Source organism: Terrapene carolina, unplaced genomic scaffold (assembly GCF_002925995.2).
Source record: "Terrapene carolina triunguis isolate 2854851 unplaced genomic scaffold, T_m_triunguis-2.0 Scaffold69, whole genome shotgun sequence".
Lineage (NCBI taxonomy): Eukaryota > Metazoa > Chordata > Testudines > Emydidae > Terrapene > Terrapene triunguis.
Window position 1 is genome coordinate 47,364,380 of NW_020664420.1, and position 24,448 is coordinate 47,388,827.

The following is a 24,448-nucleotide window of genomic DNA, read 5'->3' on the forward strand; positions in this document are numbered from 1 at the left end:
AAAAGAAAAAAAAGTTTATTGAAAAGAAACAAGGGGGTGGAGTGGGGAACGGTACAATCACAGATTCGCGTATGTCCTGTCTGGTGTGCTGTGCAGTGAGTGCTGCACTTCAGGATAGCTATACTGCATGGTGATGGGGGTTGAGTGCAGAGGGTAAGGGTCGTGGTTTTTCAGGGCTGGGTGGTGAAGATACTGGTGTTGAAGGCAGCGGCTCTGAAGTGTCCATGGTGGTGCTCGGAGTGGAGGTGGGGTTAACCCCAAGTATCGCATCCAGCTCTTTGTAGAATCGGCAGATCGCGGGGGGAGCACCCGAGCGGCTGTTTGCGTCGCAGGCTTTGCGGTAGGCACTCCGCAGCTCCTTCACTTTAATCCTGCACTGCAGGGCTTCCCGGTCATGGCCCCTTTCCATCATGTCCTTTGATACCTTCCCGAAGGTATCGTAATTCCTATGGCTGGAGCGCAGCTGGACTGTACAGCTTCCTCCCCCCAAACACTGATGAGGTCTAGCAACTCGCCATTGCTCCATGCTGGGGCTCGCTTGGCGCGTGGAGGCATGGTCACCTGGAAAGATTCGCTGATAGCACTCCACGCCACGCCGGGCTGAGCAAACAGGAAGGGGATTTTTAAAATTCTCAGGGAATGTAAAGGGTGGGTCACATGGTTGGTTACCTGAGGCCAGGGCAGTAGTTTGAACTGATGACCAGATTGGCTAGAACAGGCATTGTGGGATACTGCCGAATAATTCTGGAGGCATGTCACAGCACATTGGGCGGCCACACTGGCGCCGCAGCACTGCAGCGGCAGCGCAATACTCGCTATTCCTCTCGGAGAGGTGGAGTACATGCAGCGCTGCAACCACGGAGATACAGCGCTGCAAATGCCTTGCCAGTGTGGACGGGGAGTGAGTTACAGCGCTGTGGGAGGCTTTACAGCGCTGTAACTCGCAAGTGTAGCCAAGGCCTAAATCTCTCCTCGCAGTTTAGAGTGGCTACGTTAGAAATGCAGTTGTGCCGTTGTAAACTCTCTAGTGTAGCTATGCCTTTACAGGGAAAGTAATAAGCTATAATGTTGTGTATGGGATAGCAATATTGGTATAAAGCACCATCAGAGCTGTATAACTGCATCTACACTAGGGGAGGTTGTGCAGCTTTAACTATATTACCTTCAGGTCAGTTTTTGGGAATAAGGAATTGCACAGCTAGATCAACTGGGTAGAAAGTTGTACTTTTCCTGATGTGGGTCAGGTGTTAATTGCCTCTGTTAGCAGCTGAATCGATGAGGGAAAGTTTCCTTTTCTTCTATGGTATTGGCCTTGACTCTATAGGAATTCTTGGCTAAGAAGCTGTTTTTGTCCTGAAAAGTTCAATCAGTGATCTTAAATTTGTTCTTCTAGGCCCCAACCTGTTTTTAAAAAATATTTGAAAATTAAAGGTTGCTAGGTCTGCAGCTCATTGCCTGGGTTTTTGCACAGCCATTTTATAGGTGGAAATCATCTATAGCATCCTTGAGACAGGGTTTGATATTGTTCAGGGAGCAACACATTTATGGAAAAGGGCTATGTGTTGTTCACCTCAAATCTTAGGCCTGGTCTACACTACGACTTTAATTCGGATTTAGCTGCGTTAATCCGAATTAACCCTTCACCCGTCCACACTACAGAGCCAGTTAATTCGAATTAAAGGGCACTTAAAATCGATTTCTGTACTCCACCTCGACGAGCGGAGTAGTGCCTAAATCGATTTTGTTAATTCGAATTAGGGTTAGTGTGGCCGCACACCACCGAATTACTGTGGTTAAAAACCGAATTAATGTGCTTAGTGTGGCCGCGCACAATCGAATTTATACAACCTGTTTCCCAAATTCGAATTATCTAAATTCGGATTAATCCTGTAGTGTAGACATACCCTTAGTTGTTAAATTTCTACTTCTGATCCTTCCCCATTTCTCTTTCAGAGATTTCCTCCTCCCAAGAAGCTGTTGGGAGAAGGGAGAGGGGGGAAGTGCAGCCCTTCTAATTCTGGGGTGGCAATTGAACTGGAGACTTTCTGTGACTAGAGGTTTTTACCTCTGATACTTTCTGCTTCCAAAAAAAGAGGATCTTCATTGAAGGGCTTGTCCATACGGAGACTTAGGCTAGATCTACACTACCGGGGGGGGGGGCGACCTAAGATATGCAACTTCAGCTATGTGAATAGCGTAGCTGAAGTGGCGTATTTTAGGTCGACTTACCTGGCTGTGAGGACGGCGGCGAGTCAACCGCTGCCGCGCCGCCTTCGACTCCGCTTCCGCCTCTTGCCGCAGTGGATTTCCGGAGTCGACGGAAGAGCCATCGGGGATCGATTTTATCACGTCTTCACTAGATGTGATAAGTCGATCCCCAATAGATCGATTGCTACCCGCGGATTCGGCGGGTAGTGAAGACGTGCCCTTAGTGTGTGACAAGCCCCAGGGTGTGAATCTACAGCTCACTAGCTTGCTGCAAACTAACTGGCCATGTGGATCCTGCTACCATGCATTAAAAGTTCTGTAGTGCACATTGATGCACTCAACCAGGAGTACATCAGAGCACGCTACGAAACTTTTAATGCGCAGTAGCAGGGTCAACACAGCCAGTTAATGTGCTGTAGTCTCACACCATGAGTTGCCATGCAGAAAGTCTCTGTGTGGATAGGTCCTAATTCTCTACTTAGAAAGTTCAAATTCCTGAACAAAAGTAATGTTTGCATGATATTCTTAGGAAATATAATCACATATCCAGGACTCATTTGGAACTTTCTTCATCTTTTGATATGCCTACTTCAGCCTTTCAAGATGGGGACACAGGCAGTTACTCAGGTTCAAGCTGGTCAGCAGTTATTGCCAGTTCAAGTTGCCCTTTTAGGCAAGGGGTTCAAGTATGTTCATATAGTGACTACTCATCTTTCTCATCATTTACAAAGTAACCATTTAGATAACCTGTCTAGAAGATTAAAAGTATAAAAACTGTGTTAAAGGTTGCAAAGTCAAGCACTCTGTATGCATTATGATTAAGGCTACGCTTTAGTCACGGGTATTTTTTAGTAAAAATCATGGACCAGTCCTGGGTAGTAAACAAAAATTCACGGCCTGTACCTGTCCATGACATTTATTATATACCCCTGACTAAAACTTGGGGGTGGGGAGGGCGGCCCGGTGGGGGGGCCCGTGACGGTGCTAGGGTGGTGGGCGTGGCCTTGGGGGGCGCCGCCGGTGCTGAGGTGGGGTAGGGGGTTGGTGGGGCTGGGGCAGGGTCATAAAATCATAGAATATCAGGGTTGGAAGGGACCTCAGGAGGTCATCTAGTCTGGCTCCCTGCTCAAAGCAGGACCAATCCCCTACCCGTCTCCTGGGAAGTGCCGACCCCAGCTCCTAGCTCCACATGCTGCCTCTGTTCCAACCCAAGCCCCGGGTCTGCCACTCGCATTGGCTGAGAACCGCAGCCAATGGGAGCTGCAGGGGCGGTGCCTGCAGGAAGAGGCAGCACGTGGATGTAGGAGCTGAGGGAGGGGAGTTGCTGTCACCCTTCCGTGGAGCCCCCTCCCAAAGTAAGCACCGTCTTGCACCCCAGCCGTGAGCCCCCCCCATACCCAGACTCTCCTGCCGAGCCTTACCCCCCCTGCACTCAGAACCCCCCGATGAGCCCAACTCCCCCTGTACCTGGACTACACCGACGAGCCACCCTCACCTGGATTCCCACCCCACCAAGCCCCATCCAGTTGCACCTGGGTCCCCACGCCCCCAGCATCTTGACCCCCACTGAGTCCCCCACACCCCCCTGCTGAGCTCTAGTCCCCCCCGCTGAGCCCCAACCACCTTCACCCCACTGCAGAGTCCCATTGCTATTGCACCCAAAAACTCCCAACAAGTCCCTGTGCATCCAGATCCCCTACTGAGGCGCCCGCACCCAGATTGCCCCCACACAGAACCCTCTCAACCCACCCCTGGATCCCCCCCACACTACGCCTCTCCACACTCAGAACCTGCCTTGCTGAGCCTGCTTGCCTGCCTGCACCTGGCATGGAGGGGCAGGGCCCTGAGGTATTTCTGAGGCAGGCCTGGTCCTTGCGCTGTATCAGGGTTGGATGCAGCCTCACTGTTGAGTCCGTGTCCCGGGGGGAAGCTGCAGAGTGATCTCCCACCTCTGTACAGCCAGTGGCCTGTGTTCCACAATGTTATGCTGGAGCCTCCACATATATTTCACAAATAAAATTTGCAGAATTTTAAAATATTGTGCGCAGAATTTTATTTTTTTTGGCACATAATGCCCTTAGGAGTAGACCCAAGACTGCCCCAGCAGCGACCAGTGCACCTGACCCAGGGGCTGCTCAGGTGCACCGGCCATTGCAGAGGTCACGGAAAGTCATGGAATCCATGACCTCCTTGACAGACATGGAGCCTTAATTATGATACATTCTTGAATTACATGATCACATACTCTTTTTTTCCGCAAGACCACTCCCTCATTCACGGGATGGATAGTGCTCATTGAATGAGCAACTGTTCAATATTTTGTTTTATTCTCACTGTTCAATGTGTGGACCCATGCTTGCTTTATGCACACCATTGGAAACTTGCTCTGAAAACAGAATTATTAATTTCCTCATAAGCTTTTCTATGGAGGTCATCATAGACTCATAGACTTAAAGGTCAGAAGGGACCATTATGGTCATCTAGTCTGACCTCCCGCATGATGCAGGCCACAAAAGCTGACCCACCCACTTTCCCTTAACTCAGCTGTTGAAGTCTCCAGATCGTGATTTAAAGACTTCAAGTCGCAGAGAATCCTCCAGCTTGCGACCCCTGCCCAATGCTGCGGAGGAAGGCGAAAAACCTCCAGGGCCTCTGCCAATCTACCCTGGAGGAAAATTCCTTCCCGACCCCAAATATGGCGATCAGTAGAACCCCGAGCATACAGGCAAGATTCTCTAGCCAGACCCACATTTTACCAGCGATGGCACTTTATTACCTAATTGACTAAAATCACGTTATCCCATTAAACCATTCCCTCCATAAACTTATCTAGCCTAATCTTGAAGCCAGAGAGGTCTTTCGCCCCCACCGTTTCCCTCGGAAGGCTGTTCCAAAATTTCACCCCTCTGATGGTTAGAAACCTTCGTCTAATTTCAAGCCTAAACTTCCCCTCGGCCAGTTTATATCCATTCGTTCTCGTGTCCACATTCGTACTGAGCTGAAATAATTCCTCTCCCTCCCTGGTATTTATCCCTTTGATGTATTTAAAGAGAGCAATCATATCCCCCTTCAGCCTTCTTTGGTTAGGCTAAACAAACCGAGCTCCTCGAGTCTCCTTTCATAGGAAAGGTTTTCCATTCCTCGGATCATCCTAGTGGCCCTTCTCTGTACCTGTTCCAGTTTGAATTCATCCTTTTTAAACATTGGAGACCAGAACTGCACACAGTACTCCAAATGAGGTCTCACCAGCGCCTTGTATAACGGAAGGAGCACCTCCTTGCCCCTACTAGAAATACCTCGCCTAATGCATCCCAAGATCGCATTAGCTTTTTTAACAGCCGCGTCACATTGCCGGCTCATAGTCATCCTGCGATCAACCAGGACTCCGAGGTCCTTCTCCTCCTCCGTCATTTCTAACCGATGCGTCCCCAGTTTATAACTAAAATTCTTGTTAGTCATCCCTAAATGCATCACCTTACACTTCTCACTATTAAATCTCATCCTATTATTATTACTCCAATTTACAAGGTCATCTAAGTCTCCCTGCAGAATATCCTGATCCTTCTCCGAATTAGCAATACCTCCTAACTTTGTGTCATCCGCAAACTTTATCAGCCCACTCCTACATTCGGTTCCGAGGTCAGTAATAAATAGATTAAATAAAATCGGACCCAAAACCGAACCTTGAGGAACCCCACTGGTGACCTCCCTCCAACCTGACAGTTCCCCTTTCAGTACTACCCGCTGCAGTCTCCGCTTTAACCAGTTCTTTATCCACCTCTGGATTTTCATATCGATCCCCATCTTTTCTAGTTTAACCAATAATTCCTCATGCGGTACCGTATCAAATGCTTTACTAAAATCGAGGTATATTAGATCCACCGCATTCCCTTTATCTAGAAGGTCTGTTACTTTCTCAAAGAAGGAGATCAGGTTGGTTTGGCACGATCTACCTTTCGTAAACCCATGTTGTAATTTGTCCCAATTACCATTCAACTCAAGGCCCTTAACTACTTTCTCCTTCAAAATTTTTTCCAAGACCTTGCATACTACAGATGTTAAACTAACAGGCCTGTAATTACCTGGGTCACTTTTTTTCCCCTTCTTGAAAATAGGAACCACGTTAGCTATTTTCCAGTCCAACGGTACCACCCCCGAGTTTACAGATTCATTAAAAATTATTGCTAAGGGGCTTGCAATTTCTTGCGCCACTTCCTTCAATATTCTAGGATGAAGATCATCCGGTCCGCCCGATTTGGTCCCGTTTAGCTGCTGAAGTTTAGCTTCCACCTCTAATACTGTAATGTCATTCCCTCCTTCTTTATTCCCCTCTGTCCTGCTCCCTCTATTCCTAAGCCCTTCATTAGCCTTATTAAAGACCGATGCAAAATATTCATTTAGATATTGTGCCATGCCTAGATTATCCTTAATCTCCACTCCATCTACATTCTTCAGCGGTCCCACTTCCTCTCTTTGTTTTCTTCCTATTTATATGGCTATAAAACCTCTTGCTATTTGATTTAATTCCCCTCGCAAGGTCCAACTCTACACAGCTTTTGGCCTTTCTCACTGCATCCCTACATGCTCGGACCTCAATAAGGTAGGTTTCCTTGCTGATCCCTCCCCTCTTCCATTCTTTGTATGCTTTCTGTTTTTTCTTAATTGCCCCTTTGAGACGCCCACTCATCCAGCTAGGTCTAAATCTCCTGCCTACTAATCGTTTTCCCTTTCTTGGTATACAGGCCTCGGACAGCTCATGCATCTTCAATTTGAAATAATTCCAGGCGTGATCTGCCTTTAGATCCCTAAGTATGTTATACCAATGCACTTCCCTAAGTAGTTGCTTTAATTTATTAAAGTTGGCCTTTTTAAAATCGTAAACCTTAGTCAGAGTTTTATTTCTGTTAAACCTTCCATTTAGTTTAAACCGAATTAGCTCATGGTCACTCGAGCCAAGGTTGTCCCCTACAACCATTTCCTCAACGAGGTCCTCACTACTCACCAGCACCAAATCTAAAATTGCATCCCCCCTCGTCGGTTCAGTTACTACTTGATGAAGGAATTCATCTGCTAGCACGTCTAGGAACATCTGAGCCCTATTATTGTTACTAGCATTTGTTCCCCAATCTATATCTGGGAAGTTAAAGTCCCCCATGATTACACAGTTCTTATTAGTTTTTACTTCCCTAAAAACATTAAATAGTTCTCTGTCCGCATCCAGGCTAGATCCTGGCGGTCTATAGCACACCCCAAGCACTATCTCAGGGGAGGCTCTAGTAGTTCTATTACCCAGTGTAATTATTGCCCAGACAGACTCTGTCTTATCCATTCCATCACTTATTATTTCTTTGCATTTTACCTCATTATTGACCTACAATGCCACTCCCCCACCTTTACCTTTTTTCCGGTCATTCCTAAACAGCACATACCTTTCCATACCTGTACTCCAGTCATGACTACCGTTCCACCACGTTTCGGTTATTCCCACGATATCAGGTTTCATTTCTCGGACCAGGAGCTCCAATTCCTCCATTTTGTTACCTAGGCTTCTCGCATTGGTGTATAAACATCTTACCATATGCTGTCTATCCTTTCTCGCATTACTTATGCAATTTGGTACGGACCCCATACTGTCCCTCTGCCCCCTCTTTCTTATGTCCAATCCCGTACCCCTACCTATATCTGTGTTTATCTCTTCACACTCCTTTTCAGTGTTGGACTCAGGCGTGGAGATTAACTGGACATCTCCCAACCGTCTCCCCCAGATTTCTAGTTTAAAGCCCTTTTGATGAGATGAGCCAGCCTCCCTCCCAGAAGTCTATTTCCTTCCCTACTCAGGTGAAGTCCATCCCGCGAGAACAGCTGTCTGTCCCCGAAAGCCTCCCCGTGGCCATACATCCCAAAGCCCTCCTTATAACACCACTCCCTTAGCCAGCTATTTATCCTCACAATTCTGTCAGCCCTCTGCTGTCCTTCTCTAGGAACAGGCAGAATCCCACTGAAGATAATCTGAGCCTCAACTTCCTTAAGTGTCTTCCCCAGTCTGGCATAATCTCCCTTGATTCTCTCTAGCGAGAACCTAGCCGTGTCATTTGTTCCTACGTGGAGGATGATCAAGGGGTTCTTACCCGCTCCTTTTAGGATCCTTTTCAACCGCAGGTCCACATCCCGTATTTTAGCGCCCGGCAGACAGCACACCCTTCTGTTTTCTGGGTCCGCTCTGGTCACAGGCCTGTCTATCCTCCTCAGTAAGGAGTCTCCAATCACATAAACCTGCCTTTGCGTGGTGACAGTATGATCTACAAATCTATCCCCTGTTCCCTGTAGTCGTAACTCTTGTCTCTTTCTATTTTATCCTATAGTCCCCCTAGTGCCATCCTGTGACCTCCCTGGGCCGAGTACTGGCGCTGTCTCCATCAACTCTTCCCCTCTCTCTATTGGACTAGTCGCTCTTCTTTTCTTCCTCTGCCTCCCACCATCAGTTACCACCAGCTGTGTCCCCTCCTCGTTACCCAAACACCCAAACCTGTTCCTGAGTTCTAATTCCCCCTCACTAGCCCTCCTTTTTCTTGGCCTGCTTCTCACGGTCACATGCTTCCACTGCTCTTGTTCTCCCCCCGACATTCTCCCCTCACAGACCATGGCCCCCGCTTCCACCTGCACCCCTGAGCATTCCCCTTCTGCCACACCCTGCTTCTGCTCCATTAGCTGCTCAAATCCCCTTCTGAACTCTACCAGAGTATCTACCTGCATCTGCAGCCCTCTAATCTTTTCCTCTAGCAGGTCTATTAGGCGGCATTTCATACAGACATACCTTTGTTCAGGCACCCCTGCCAGAACCATGTACATACCGCAGCTGCCACATGCAATCATCTGCATTGTGTCCCCCGCTGCTTGGCTCATGGCTGCTATGGTCTCTGCCCACCGCTTCTGGGGAAAACAGAGCACACCACACACCGCGCCCCCTGCCTCCCCTTCCACCTCCCCCTGTAAACTCCCACTTAAACTCCCCTGTTAGCAGCCCTGTTTGCGGCTCCGGGGTGCCGCTGCTCGGCTGCGAGGCCTCTTTTATAGGCCCCCTAATCAGCCAAGCTCCGCCCCCTAATCAGGGCTCCGGGCTCAGCAGCCCTCCCAGCACACTGCCCCTACAGGCCTCTACACACACAAGCACTTCTCCTCCAATGAGACTCACTCCCACTTAAACTCCCCTGTTAGCAGCCCTGTTTGCGGCTCCTGGGTGCCGCTGCTCGCTGCTGATCATAATTGTATCTGAGTGCCGCGCAGACATTAATGGATTATTTTCACAGCTCCACCAAGTCCCCTCCACCCCCCTGCCCAGCTCCGAATCCCAGTAGCATTCTCTTCACTGCTCCGTCACCCAATCTATCCCTCTATCCTTCCCCCTCTCCCCTCCCCCCAACTGGCTGTTACTTCCTGTGCATTCAAGTCAGATGGCTTCCTCCACACTGCTTAGGCACTAGCTAGGAGAGAATTGTCTGTCCTGTTCTTTCATTCTTCCTTCTCTCAGCTCTACTTGTACAGTGGCCCACAGCAATAATTGCAGGGAAAGTCCCACTCAGCCCCTGCATCCCTGGGATGGAGTGTTCCTAATGCAGTCAGACTCTTCCCTGCTGAACTTTAAGTCTCTACTAAGCACATGCAAACTGCAAGGATTTGTTTACAGCCAAATTTGGGTGTTTTTTGTGCAGAACAGAAAAAGGACATCCCTGGCATAAAGCAACCCCCCCCCCTGACAAATTTCGGGCCCTTGCTCCATATCATGGAGGTGTCATATATTTGCCCAGGATGGTCCACCAAGGGCACCCACTTTAGCTTTCTGCTTCCTAACTAGTGGCTCACTCCCTCCTGACCAGGGATTTCAAGGTTGCAAGTTCATCCATCTTCAATCCAGAACCGGAACAGAACCTCGGCAGATGGGAAATTTCTCTATACAACTCAAGCCTTTGATCTTGGCATTGGCGTAATAATAAATCAGCAGACAATAACTCTCTCCTCAGGGCGTAGCTTCAAAAGACTGGGTTTTTGCTTAACGAGAGTGGGGAATTTGCATTAACAGCTCCCTAAGTGGATTTCCTGGGAATTCCTAACACTTAGGGTGTGTCTAGACTGCAATGTGAGCTTGGACTGAAACTCAGTCTCCAGCCCAAACCCTGCTTCCATCTATGCAGAAATCTATCTGACTCGAGTCAGTAAGCCCGCTGGACTCGGGTCATAGAACCTGGCAAGGGGAGTGGATCTGATCCCAAGTCCCTATGGGACTCCAGTCACTCAGGTCCACCGTGCATCGTTTTGCAGTGTGGACACAGCTGGGGCCCCGGTCCCCAGACTAGTGTCCTGACAGTCTGCCAATGCTATCCCACAATCCCAGCGTATCTATCCTTTCCATCCCAAGACTAGCCAATTGACTCCCAGGAAACAGAAGCAACTTCCTGGTTCAAGTGCGGCTGCTTGGCATTTAACTCTTCCATTTTACTCTGAGCTGCAAGCTCAAGAGTAAAATTTTACTCTCCTGTATTGGCTATGGCCACCAACAAGAAGTCCCTTACCAAGATCGCTGCTACCGAGTCACGGGACCACAGTCCATTCTAGTAAGTCTCTGGTGTGACAAGAAGTTCGAATTCAGCAAGAGTATCAGAAATAATCATGTGTACCAAGAAATAGCAGACAAGTTGGTAGTGTTGGGGATTCAAGGGACTGGTGACCTGTGCAGGGAACATAAGCGTCTGAAGAGCGACTACTGGAAAGCCAATCTTGAGATCCACACCTCTGGGAACTCCCTGTCATCCTGCCTCTTTTACAAAGACTTTGGCTGGGAGCTGGGTACTGTGACAAGCACTGAGCCCCAAGTGGTTCACAATAGCTTAGTCAGCTGGGATGGCTACCTTCTGAACCCCAAATCTAATATAGGATTGGAGGGGAGTCAGCAGGCACTAGATCACACTAGCAAGTGACTCTGGTGCTCACACCGATACGGAGGAGGATTCTTGGAGGAGCTGTTTGACCCCCGGAGGAGCAGCCTGCCGTGGAACTGGCAGAAGAAACAAGAATCAGAAATAGCCCTGGAGCCTGGTAAGTGTTCTGAGTCCATGTTGTTAATATACGAAAGGGAGAGATTTCTGGTTTATGACCAAATCCCATTTTTGTTGTAGCAGTGTGTATCAACTAATGATGGAATGCATGCTAGTACTTTGGTGTTGCCTACCCCTAATGCCTCTTGGGGAGGTGGATTACCTATGCTGATGGGAGAATCTCTCCTGCCGGTGTAGGTAGTGTCTGTGCTGAAGCACTACAGTGGTACAGCTGCAGTGGCACACCTGTGCCGCTGTTGCGTTTTAAGTGTAGAAAAGTCCTCAGTTGTGTCTATGGAGCTTCTGGGAGGAGCTGAAGCATTCCTCTAAGACTGTATTCAGGCTGAGTTCTTCAAAGTAAAACTGTGGTCTTGAGATTGCACAGGCACTTTTCTCTGAGGATGCATTGAACCTTTTTTGAAGTAATGAGACAGTATATACTTTTTGTCTGCTTTCAGGCCTCTTCACCTCAGCAGCCTAGCCACACTGCACCAGGAGCATGGGATTTTGAACGGTCACAGACCAAGTGTTCAGTGGTGAGCTTATGGTGGACGTCCTGGACAGAGGCAACAAACAGGTGCAGCACCAAAGGGGAAAAGATTCATGGCAAGTGGAAAGTCATTGACAGACAGCAGAGCATAAGAAGAGACTTGCAATGCAGTTGCTGGAGCAGGAATGTCGCCTAAGGGACAAAGATGGAGCACAGCAGAAAGACCTGTTCGAGAGACTGCTTACGCTAATGGTCACAGGATTTCAGGCTCCTGCTCCACTGACACCATGTCCTGAGTCCCCTCCATGGTACCATGTCCTGCAGACCAAGAATGCATTGGACAATACCACAGTTGAGTGGCCTGTGCAACCAGAACTGAATGCTAACTGGACAGGGCAAATGTACCCTCTGCAGCAGCACCAAGTGTGTGCTAAATGTGCTAGAAAGTGAAAGAGAATGGGGGCCAGAGGACATGGAAAAGTAGAGAATTTGTTCATTTGCATTGGTTTCTCTGTTTTGCACTGTTCAGTGTTTGGTATGCACTTTATTACTGGTTTTGGTGTTGGTTTATTACTGGAGTTTTGGCATCATGATGGCAGCTGGCCTGCTAAACTGTGCTTGAATATTGTTTTTCATAATAAGGCCATGTTCACAAAGGCTTTTATTTTATTTAAAAAATTTACTACCATCACTGCATTGCATCATATAATGTGTATTTCGAAGAGTAAAGATAAAGAAATAATAAAGCACAACTTGGAAGTTGTAGCCAAACACATTTTCTCAGTGCATCTGTTCAGATCAGTCCATAATGAAAATCCACAATTCATGTCACATGAAATGCCATTCCCCCATGGTGTAAGCAGTCATCTCATCCACAATTACAATTTGACAGTCTCCAACCCACCCCCATTCTTAGCGTCCTGGGAGAGTACTTCATCTGTAAATGTACTATTCTCCTTCCATTGGTTCATACAAGTCCATCATGTGGTGCACAAAGCATCCCTGATTTCTGTTGCCAGTGTGCATCCTGTTCCAGCTGTGAGAGGTGCACTTTCTGGCTGAGTGTACCAGTTCAGTGGTCCCTTACTGTTATAGGTGCATTCGGGGGCAAATGACTCACCTTTGGATTCACAAAGATTGTGACGAGCACAGCAAACCACAATAATGTGGACAGCATTGATGACATTGGAATCCAAACAGTTCGGTAAACAGTGCCAGCAAGATTTCAGTCTGCCAAATGTACTTTTAACTACCATTCTCCACCTCCTGAATGTAATTAAATCTTCTTTTGCCAGGGCCTCTGAGGTTAGAATATGGTTTCAGAAGACAAGGCAAAAGGGATTACATGTGGACCCGTAGAATAATAGTGGGGACAGTTACTCTAGGACAATGTCATTTGTTCGGAATAGTGTCCCAGGTTGTTTGAGAGTAGGCGCCTGATAGGTGGAAAACATTGGCATTGTGAACTTTTCCAGTGCAGTTCATGTTGGTGTCCATAAATCTGCATTTGTGGTCTACAAAGGCCTGCATAACAATGGAGTAGTATCCTTTGTGGTTTATGTATTCATGCTCCTTGAAGAGGGCAAACTCTGGGCAGATGAGGAGCAGTGGGGGAGGTCTAGGTTGGATATTAGGAAAAACTTTTTCACTAGGAGGGTGGTGAAGCACTGGAATGCGTTACCTAGGGAGGTGGTGGAGTCTCCTTCTTTGGAGGTTTTTAAGGCCCGGCTTGACAAAGCCCTGGCTGGGATGATTTAGTTGGGAATTGGTCCTGCTTTGAGCAGGGGGTTGGACTAGATGACCTCCTGAGGTCCCTTCCAACCCTGATATTCTATGATTCTATGATGAGTCCCATGAATGGCCCTGCCACAGTTTGGAAACCCCGTTCTCTTAAACCCAGTAATTACTTCGGGGATATTGTTTATGCACTCCACCTTTGGGTAAATCTGATTACCCCAGAAACCTCCGCCACCACTTTACTCAGAGTTGACTTTCCAACACCAAACTGGTTAGCAATGGACATGTAGCAGTCTCAGGTTGCCAGCTTCCAGATGATCATAGCAACCTGCTTCTGGACCAGCACAGCTGGCGTCATGTGTGTGTCATGATGCTGGAGGGTCAGATTATGCTGCCCACAGAGCTCCAGAAATGTAGCTTTTTTTCATGAGAACGTTTTGGAGCCACTGCTGGTCATCCCAGGTCTGCATGATGATGTGATCCCACTAGTTTGTGCTTGTGGCCCTGCTTCAGAAGTGCTGGTCTACATGGGGGAATTAGCAGCTACACTGAGAGTTGGGAGCAGCATCAGCCAGTTCAAGTCTGCCCTGCCACATCTATGCTGTCGTCATTCTCCAACAGATGCCTTTAGTAGATCTTAAAATGCTGCCAAATATCCCTCCGGTGTCTCATGGATGCTCTGTCTGTTTCCTGAAACAGAAGTAAAAGCCCAAGCAGGACGGTCTTCAAATAGTGACTCTTCTATGTTGCTGGCTCTGGTTGCCAGGAGTATGCAGACCCAAAAGGTAGCTCAGAAGGATGTATTGGCGGGCTATGACAACTTCTTGTAAAGTGTCACAGGACGGACAAGTTTTCCCACTGTTCTTCACAAACAAATGGCTAGAAAAGTTACACCTGGGAAGGGTGTAAGAAAGCTTGGGATAGGCTGGTTTGACTTGGGTCTTTGTAGTGCAGTGTAGATGCCTGAGTGCCGGTGTAAGATCCTGGTCCAGAAATTCTAAACCTAGGGTTAATACTCATTGTGACCATTCAAGCATTGGTTTACAAACACTAAATCTGTGAGCTCGAGTCCCACAAACTCTGGGCTTACATTGCAGTGTAAACATACCCTTATTGTCCCCAAAGTCCGTAGTTGTATGACGTACTTTCAATATAGTCTTTTGAACTTCCAGGTCTCACATCTTCCACTGGAGATGATCATACAATCCTGGCCTACAATAATAGATAACATTAATACAATAAAGTCTTCCAAGGATATTACCCCGCAGAGTAATTGATTCTGACAGGCAGGCAAAGGGCAGCTGTGAGAGGGGTCACGCTGCAATTACACCTTTTGCCCATCGGTGCTGATATGGCACCAGAAGAGCAGCTGGGTCATAGTTGGAGCAGCCAGATGTGGAAAGGAAAGGAGCAGAGGCTGCCTTCCTCACCATGCCCTGCCCGTGGGGCCAGGTGCTGGGGGAGTCACAGACTGGGTTCAGAAGGACTAGTGAGGGGGGACAGACTGGGTCACAGGAACTAACGGGGTCACAGCATTGAGCTGGGGCTGAATGGAAGTGGGGTGTAGAGACACATGGGGATGGGGGGAGTGGGAGTGGTAGAGTGGGGATGCAGCAACACAAGGGAACAGGAACAGATGTGTCTGACAAAATGAGAGAGGCTAGGGTTCAGCCAGAGTCTGCATGGGGAACGCTCCCCAACTCCATAACAATCCCTCCCCTCCACACACACCCATCCCCCCCTCCTCCCATTGTATTGTCTCTCCCATATGATAGGAAATCATATTTGGTTATACTACGTGGTAGCTTGTAATACATATTTTAAACATTTGTGCTCACCTTACGTTTCTAGGTACAGTTTAGGTTCAGAAATCAGGTTTGATTAAAAATAAACTTAATATGCACAGAAGAGTTCATGTTTTTTCTGTGAGACAGCTTTTTATGAGATACAAATACCCTAGCAGGGAGTTTAAATATAAAAACTACTATATTGTGATAGAGCACGAAAATAACTCAATTTTAATTGTCCAAGCTAATAGATCATAAATAGCAAAATAGTTTAAGATGTTGACTGAAAAGAATGTATTAAAATGTTTTAAATCTAAATTTAAAAAAGTGAGAGCTAGTAAAAAGTTGTTTGTCAGAAATAAAGAAATTACATTCCTTAGATTTGGCATGGAGACTACCTAAGGAGACAATAATAATTTTCAGATGGGATGCATGTCTTTAAACAATGGAAGCTGAAAAGCAAGACAAACAGAATGTATCAAATAACCTCAGAAAACTTGCCTTTTATCTGAACAAATATCCTATAGAAAATGGAAATCCCAGTCCTTAAATCCAATTTAAAAAAGCATAAAATGTCAGGCAATATGTAAGATAGAAATTAAAAGGGCTAAAATAAAATTTGAAAAGCAAATAGCCAAAGATATAAAACTTATTTATCAGAAACAGGAAGTTTGAGAGAATCAGTGGAACACCAAGACTAACGGGAACAAATAAACCTAAAGAATATTTTGATAGGGGGTTCTCACTCTCCCTGAAACAGGGATCATGATTCAGCTGAAACTTGGTATACTTGAGATCCTTGTTTGTCATATGGCTCAGTTTTGCTTTTAATGGAACTTAAGTTATGGGATGCCCTGAGAAATTGTGGGTACGAAACTGAGAGGAGACACACTATGTTGTAAACCTCTGAAATATGAAGTATGGGACACTGCTCAACTGTACCCTAATAACCACACACCAAGCTTCCACAGACAATGACAAACTCCACATGGTCACGAAGAACTTCCTTCTTGTTGTATGTAGGGCATTTATCTCCTGTATAGTACAACACACAAAACCTTAACCATAATCTCCTATTTCTCCTGTAAATATATAAAATGGCATATGCTTAACTTGCACATACATTGACTGAATATTTGCTGAAGCTGTATTCAGCTTTTGTGTTGTGAGGGAGATTAAATGAAGTCAAATTAATAGGGAGCAAATTTAAAACTGATAAATGGAAATATTTTCTCTCACAACACATAATTAGCGTGGGGAACTCTGATGAATGTGAGACTGAAAGGTTGTCAGAATAAAAAAATGGATTGATAAAATACGGATAGTAAGTTACAATAATAAGTACTTTTTAAAAACAAGTTGTGTAAATCTTCAGGCATAAGAGTTTAAGGAATTGTCTAAATAATGGGAGTTAGTAAGAAATGTTATCCCTTTAGGCATGTTATTCCATAACTTTCTGTTGCAGGGTTTCTTGCACCTGTCTGCGAAGCATCTGATAATGGCCACTGTCAGAGACAGGATACTGGCCAGATAGACCATTGTTGTGATTCAGTATGGCAATTCCTATGTTAGTATGTTCCCTTGAATTAAAACATGACATGGAAGGAGTGGAGAATTGCACATCCAACTGTAGTATCATAAGTAGACTAACACCTATAATATTACATGAAATAAATTAATCATAGGAGCAGCAGCATCTCCTCTGCCACTATGAAAGTCAGTGGAAATTGATATAAAACAGAGTAGGATTGAAATGACCTGTTTTTGTATAAGCACAGAAATTGGGTTACAGCTACAATCAGATAAGCCTTTTTTCACCTACGGAGCTGTTTCTTTTAGAAGCGAATCTTGCAATGGTTATCCATCTGTTTGTCTCAGTAAGATTAGATTTCTGCAATGCACTCTATGTAGGGCTACATCTTAAATTTATTCAGAAACTGCAGGTGATGCAGTCAGGGGACCAGTTGTTTCTTTTTATGAATGTATTAAACCCATACTGTATAATCTGCTTTGGCTGCCTAGTGATTTTAAAGATGTTGATTTTGTTATAAAGTTTTAAATGGCTGGGATCTACCCAGCTAAGAGATCTCTCTTAGTGACATACTATCATAGTTGAGGTTAGCAGAGGTGCCTGTGTTCAAGTCTCTCTGGGATGGCTTGCTGGATGTTCTTGGTTAAGGCTCTTGGGCCTTTGGAATTTGCTTGCTCCAGAACAGTCTGAGTGTGTAAGCCTTTTCTACGTTGCCTATGAGTAAACGATGTTGGATTGTGTCAGTGTGGGATTCTGGGAATTTTATGGGAATGCTCATTAATTTCTATTATATTTTTATTACACTGTGCTTAGTTGATTTTGGAGAACGGACAAGTTTTTTTAGTGTATTTTTGAAAGCTTGCCAAGGGCGCCTAGAGAATCGGATGGTCTTTAATAGTTTGTAAAAATCCAAATAAATGTATTTTTTGCCTTTTGAGGTGAGTTTTCCTCTTTTACTTTTACGGTGACATGGTTTTAGACTGGTCGTCATTTTGAATAGACAAGAAAGACTGAGCTGATTCTTGCGAGTAGCTTTTTCAATGAAAAAAAAAGTCTATAATAATGAAAATTGCCATTGTCTTTGTTAAAGGTACATCGAGCGTTCCCATAACTGTTCATTTGATGTGCTTATTGATTCTGAACATATGTAACACCTGTAACTCAATTATCTCTTACTGTTTTATAATACTTACTGGTTTGGAGAGACAATACAATGCACCATGTACTAGTATATTTCTTCACCTAAGACGCACATTGAAAGACAAGAGGAGGTTGATATTTAAAATTTTAGACTGATTTATGAAAAACTTTGAATATAATTCTTCTGCATGTCCTCTGAATGGGGCAGTGCTATCTAGTGTTAAAATTGTACTTTCTCTGGAAAAAGAATGCAGCTATTTCCTGAAAAGCATTTTGCTTACTGTAATGATATCTTCAGTGTGTATCCTGTTTTCTAAAGATGTGTGCTATCTGCAGCGGTTTCCTGAGGATATTCACTTGAACTGTTTTCTGCCATCACTACTGAATACTGATGATATACTATTGCCATGGACTCTGTTATACTATCAGTTTTTAGTTAAATAAAACAGATGTCAGAGCATATTTTCATAGGAACAACAATTTAATGAAAGAATACATACTAACCTGAAAAATACAAGCGTATGTGTTAGCTGATAGTAACTCAAAGACAGAAAAGATATGTTCTTGTAGCTTTGATTGAATTTAACTGCTGGCATAAGAAATGAAATTAAATGCACCATATTTTTTGTTCTGAGGTAAATTGTGATAAAGTATTTATTTAAGTCACTTACACTCATCTGGTAATAAATGTAATAAAATATAGTTATGTGGGAGAGAATAAGTATATCCTGTTCAGAGTCAGAGGAAATAATCTAGAATATACCAAAAGTAGTGGTATGCCTACTATGGAGGACAAAATCTTTCCACTTTGTTCAAAACTTGAGATACTTGAGTATGTTTTATAGAAATGTAAAATAGAAGATTGATATTACATATTTATAATTCTAAAAAACCTGATCTCTTATGGAGAAGCTGCTATTATTTTGTTTTCTTCTTCTTTATTAGTAGAACCATTTATTAGAAGAGTTAATTATGTCAGGAGTATTATTTCAAGTGGGGAATAAACTGGAGTAGATAAACTCTTAATGATTCTGCTCTCTGCCAAATTTAACTAATAAATGAGGAAAGAGAAATAAAACTTTGCACTTGTACAGCACATTTTATTTAAAGATATCAGTGTTTTACAAATATCTATCTCAATAGCAATCATATGCATTCTACAGACTAATAAACCGAGATACAGGTGTGAAATAGCTTACCCTAGGTAAGTCTTTCATTCACAATTGTCAGTAGAGCCCATGATTTCTAACTGAGTCCTTTAGTGCAGTTTCTGAAAGTTTTCCCAAACAGAAATGATATAGAAACAACATTGTTGTTAAAGGATTTCTATTTTTCATAAGTCAGCAAGTCTCTTTTATAAAGGATTGTTAGGGGAAACCTCCTTTTATAATTTAAAACTTCCATTGTAATGTACAGCTCTGCCCCTCACTGCTCATCCAATCTTCTCACTTAGGGTACGTCTACATTTACCGGAGGGTCCGACGGCAGGCAATCGATGTTCTGGGATCGATTTATCGCGTCTGGTTTAGATGCAATAGATCGATCCCGGAAGTGCTCGCCGTCGACGCCGGTACTCCAGCTCGGCGAGAGGAGTACGCGGCATTGACGGGGGAGCCTTCCTGCTGCGTCTGGACCCGCGGTAAGTTCGGACTAAGGTACTTCGAATTCAGCTACGTTATTAACGTAGCTGAATTTGCGTACCTTAGTCCGAAGTGGGGGGGTAGTGTGGACCAGGCCTTAGTGTGTTTCCTTCTTTCCAAAACAACCCTTTTGTTCACTTCAGTCACTTTATATGAGGGGTGGGCAAACTTTTTGGCCCGAGGGCCACATCTGGGTATGAAAATTGTATGGCGGGCCATGAATGCTCACAAAATTGCAGTTGGGTGTGGGTGAAGGCTGTGGGGTGGGGGTGGGGATGAAGGGTTTGAGGTGCAGGAGGGGAATCAGGACTGGGGCAGGGGGTATGGGTGCGGGTGGGGGAGGTGAGTGCTCTGGCTGGGGATGCAGGCTCTGGGGTGGGGCCAGGGATGAGGGGTTTGCGATGTAGGAGGGTGCTCTGGGCTGGAACCGAGGGGTTCAGAGGGTGGGAGGGGAATCAGGGCTGGGACAGGGGGTCTTCTGAGACACCTACAATTCTGATTAATGTTAATATGTCAGATTTTTTTTTTAACAGGCCTGATTTTTTTTTAACATAACAGTCCAAAAGGGGCACAATCCCTTTATTTCCTTTGCAGATAACCTTTATCTGGAAGGAAGGAAAAAGTTCGTTGATTCACATTTTCAGAAATAGGATACACTGAGGATTACATTCTGTACTGCTCCTCTTAGTGGCAAAACACCAAAATCACAGCCCTAAGGGAGAGGTGTCCTCACTGTTACACAAAGTCTCTGGCTGAGAACAGAATCCTTCCTTGGATTTCAAGCATTACAGAAGAGAGGGATCTGAATCAAAATGTCAGATTCTGGATATCTTCTTTCCCTTTCTCCCTCCTGCTTTGCATCTTATGCCTCTTTCTAATTTTGAATTAAATTAGAGAGTTTTTAAGAGGGAACTTTCAATGAGGTCTGAGATTGCATGGATTTGGGCAAATCAATGAATTAAACCATGCTGAAAAGAGAGTTCTGAAATCCAACAATCCAGTTAAACGCAGATTGATGCATTAAATCACCATTTTAAAAAGAGCTAAGCTAATAACGAATGTTAAATTTCTGTAGTGATAGACAGAACTAAGGGCCTTCATAAACAATGATTTTAACAGAAGACTTCCATCAGAGTTGGATATGTCAGAGTTCAGTTGTTTTATGTTTAATGTGTTATAGTAAAGCTCTTGCAATACCCCAGATGTTCTTGTGACCACACTTTGGAATTGATAGTTTTATTTTATAGTCACCTGTTTATTTCACACTCTTTTTCAGGTGGTATCATGGAAAACTTGACAGAACAATTGCAGAAGAACGTCTTCGGCAAGCCGGAAAACCTGGTAGTTACCTTATTCGAGAGAGTGATCGGAGGCCAGGATCATTTGTGCTTTCATTTCTTAGCAAAACAAATGTTGTCAATCATTTTAGGTGAGTACCTATTGTCATATTTGAAAATGTGATAGCTACTGTATATATAGATGCAGAAGTCCTTATAGCGTATACAAACAGACTTAAATGTTTGCATTACAATCAATCTTAACTAGCAGTTAAGGTGGTTCGGAATATATGTACCTGTCATGAGTATATTTTGGTGTTCATTTGCTTGCATTCCATTAATTGTTTTAAAATAAGTATACTACTTGAAAATACTTTTTACATTGATCAACTTTTTCAGCACCCAGAGCAGAACACAGAAGCATCAGGAAATAAATGGAGCTGCAAAATGGAAAAACTTACTATTTAAACAATTTACATATTGAATTGTAGCGAATAGGCTTATATAGGCAGCATTAGGGAGGTCTCTTATTTGTTAATGAGTCACTGAAAATGAATTGTTCTGAATGTGTTCCCTGACAGTCATTGCAGTTAATATTACATATTATTCAGTATTCTTAGTGTACCAACACAAATTAATTTTATCTTTTGTTTTAAGAGAAAAATGGAGAGGGAAAAAAGTAAGGAATCTGTTGCGTCTAATGGTTTCTGGGTTTGATGGAAACAGCATTTGATGCATGTTGGAATGGATTGCACTAGATATTAGGCTCTCTATGAGCTGAGGGGTGAAAACATTTCTTTGCCACTGTCCCAAGTTATGGCTAGGATTACAGTTTTAAGGAATGTATTTGTTCTTGTTAGTATGAATGAGACTTGCTGTGTGTAAACTTGAATGCTGGCCAACGTATAGTGTGCCAATGGAATAACATTGTTCAGGCTCCACAAAATAGAACTGCTGGTATCTTGGAAGCTGAATCTCTTCAGGCTAACAGCTAATGGGAAAGCAGTTCACCAGCAGACTGTTTGAACAGGACACAGCTGAACTCTAGAAAGTAGCAACTGATTGGGAGTATTCTAGTCTGTCAAGCCTGAAGCAGACCACAGGTGGAGCTAATGGCCTTCAGGAAAGACAGGTTTCAGATGTTCTTCAGGTTAATGGAATCTAAGGCTAGGTCTACACCACCCGCCTGAATCGGCGGGTAGAAATCGACCTCTCGGGGATCGATTTATCGCGTCCCGTCAGGACGCGACAATCGATCCCCGAATCGACGCTCTTACTCCACCAGCGAAGGTGGGAGTAAGAGCCGTCGACGGGAAGCTGCGGAGGTCGATTTTGCTGCCGTCCTCACAGCGGGGTAAGTCGGCTGCGATACGTCGAATTCAGCTACGCTATTCGCGTAGCTGAATTTGCGTATCTTAAATCGACCCCCCCCGTAGTGAAGACGTAGCCTAAGTTAGGCAGAACAGATGACCAAGCAATCCATGGGATCTTTAATCTATAGTACATCTTTCCTGTTCATCACTCCCCTAATCCACTCCCTGGGCCATAGTGAGAAGAGTTCTCCAGAAGATTTCTGTGTGTTGAGGATCCTTCATCCTTATAGCCTCTGAATACGCGAGGAAACTGTGGTTCCCAGAATTAATGAATTTGTCTGTTGCCAGTGTGAGCAAGCTCTTTGCGGTAGAGGATTTCCTGAGGCAAGGCCCGCTGTTCTATGAAGATCTGGTATTTGGTCCTGTCATTGACCAGGAGAACCGAAGCAAGGTCTATCAGTCAAGACACTATTGGCAATGCTAAACCCCAGAAATCTGTCAGCCTCATGAGTGTATTTTGGGGATTTGGAGAACTTTCTCTTCCTGGTGTGTAAGACTGGGATCATAATTCTACAGTCCTCTGTTCTGGTAATTCCTGGTAATTCATTCAAGCCAGTGTAGTGATGGATTGAGGCCCACCATCATTACAAAGTTCAATCTTTGGCTGTTGCAGCCTTGCAGAGACTGGATGATCCTTCTTTACTTGGAATTTAAAATTTTATGTTTGTTAAAAGGTCAACTCTATCAAAAGCCAAAGTCTGATAGACATAGATGTTGTCAGAAGACTTGTTTTGATCTGTTGTTCGAGGAACAGTTTAATAGGTATGTATATAGACTAATATAAAAAATCCTTAAGCAGGAAAATTTCCCAATAAACCCGTATCTGAAGTGCAAGACCATAGGCAAAGAAAATGGTAGAAGTTAAGAAACAGAAAAGCAGCAGAGTCAAGAATCAGTGTGGGATTGTGAGGGAGAGGAGGTTTAACCTAAAAATAGAAACAAATTTCCCCAAATTGTTCACTTGATTTCTGGAATGATCATCAGCTTTGAAAAAAAGAATGAGCATGGCAAGTTTGAAATATTATCTTCTCAGATTCCAATATCTAATTTTGTAAATAGATCTTTAAGATATTTCCATTCTTTTAATTTCCTTTTCAACTTGAAAGTAGAAAGTAAAAAATTTAAATTGACTTTTCAGATGTTAAATCACTCTACTTCCTAGCTTGTCAATATTGCTTCGTATCAGCCCCTTTTTTTGTTAAATTTAATTACTCATGTTTTTTCTGCATTGACTTAGCAGCCGGGTTGCACAATTTGATTGGGTAATAATATTCTTGTATTATAAGTGTTTTATAAAGTAAGATCAGAAGAAATATTCTAGACCTTTCTTTTATCCCTGTGCCACAGACATTCTTCAGTGAGTTGCAATAAACTTTCTCCCCATTTATTTATGTGTCCCCAATTGGTGTCAACTTTGAATACTCCTATAGTTACAATAAACTTTTAAAATAGGAGCAGGTAGCCCCCAAAAAATCAGTTACTTTTTTATAAAAAACTTTGGATCCTATTACTTTCCAATTACACACTGGATATTACAGTAACTTACCCTTTCTTGTTAGGGTGTTGTAACTAGAGGAGTTGTTCAGTTATGTTGATAACTTAAAACAAACAAACGAAAAAAGATTTGATCAGTCGGATTTTTACAACCACATTATCATACAAATGGTACTGACTAAGAATAATTAATCTGTTTCTCAGTACTTGATATTTGACTTTTGTATAGCTGGAAACTTCAACTGTAATTGACACCAGCAATTATGCAATCATAGTCAATTGTTTGGGATGTCTGATTTTATTGATATTGCGCTTGCTTGGCTTTTATTAAATCTTTTGTGTGCAATTGACCATTAAATTAAGTATAGGGAAAATGTTTTAAAATATCATTGTTTTATTTAAACCCACAGATACAGGGAATTCAGAGTTAAGCTTGTAACTCTTAACTTTCCCTGGTATAGCAATCTAAGTGTGCATGGTACTTAAAATATTACACAAATTTAAGTAGATAAACACAGCACAGGAAAAGAAGGATTTTGCCTCCACTCTAAGTCTCTCATGTTATTTAGAGGATTAAGTTAAAACTTTGGCATAGCACATTTTTAATTTAATTAACTTTTAGGTAATACGAGTTCATTAATTGTGCTTATTGTTTTAAATATCAAAATAAACAATCGTATCA

General features: G+C 44.0%; 1 protein-coding gene across 1 annotated transcript in view; it reads left to right on the top strand.

Moving 5' to 3' along the window:
- Positions 1–24,448, top strand: part of RASA1 (RAS p21 protein activator 1) — a 120,157-nt gene that overhangs the window by 11,956 nt on the left and 83,753 nt on the right. Inside the window, exon 2 of the mRNA XM_024199622.3 lies at positions 20,899–21,051. Coding sequence (XP_024055390.1) covers positions 20,899–21,051 — 153 coding nt within the window. The remainder of the gene's footprint in view (positions 1–20,898; positions 21,052–24,448) is intronic.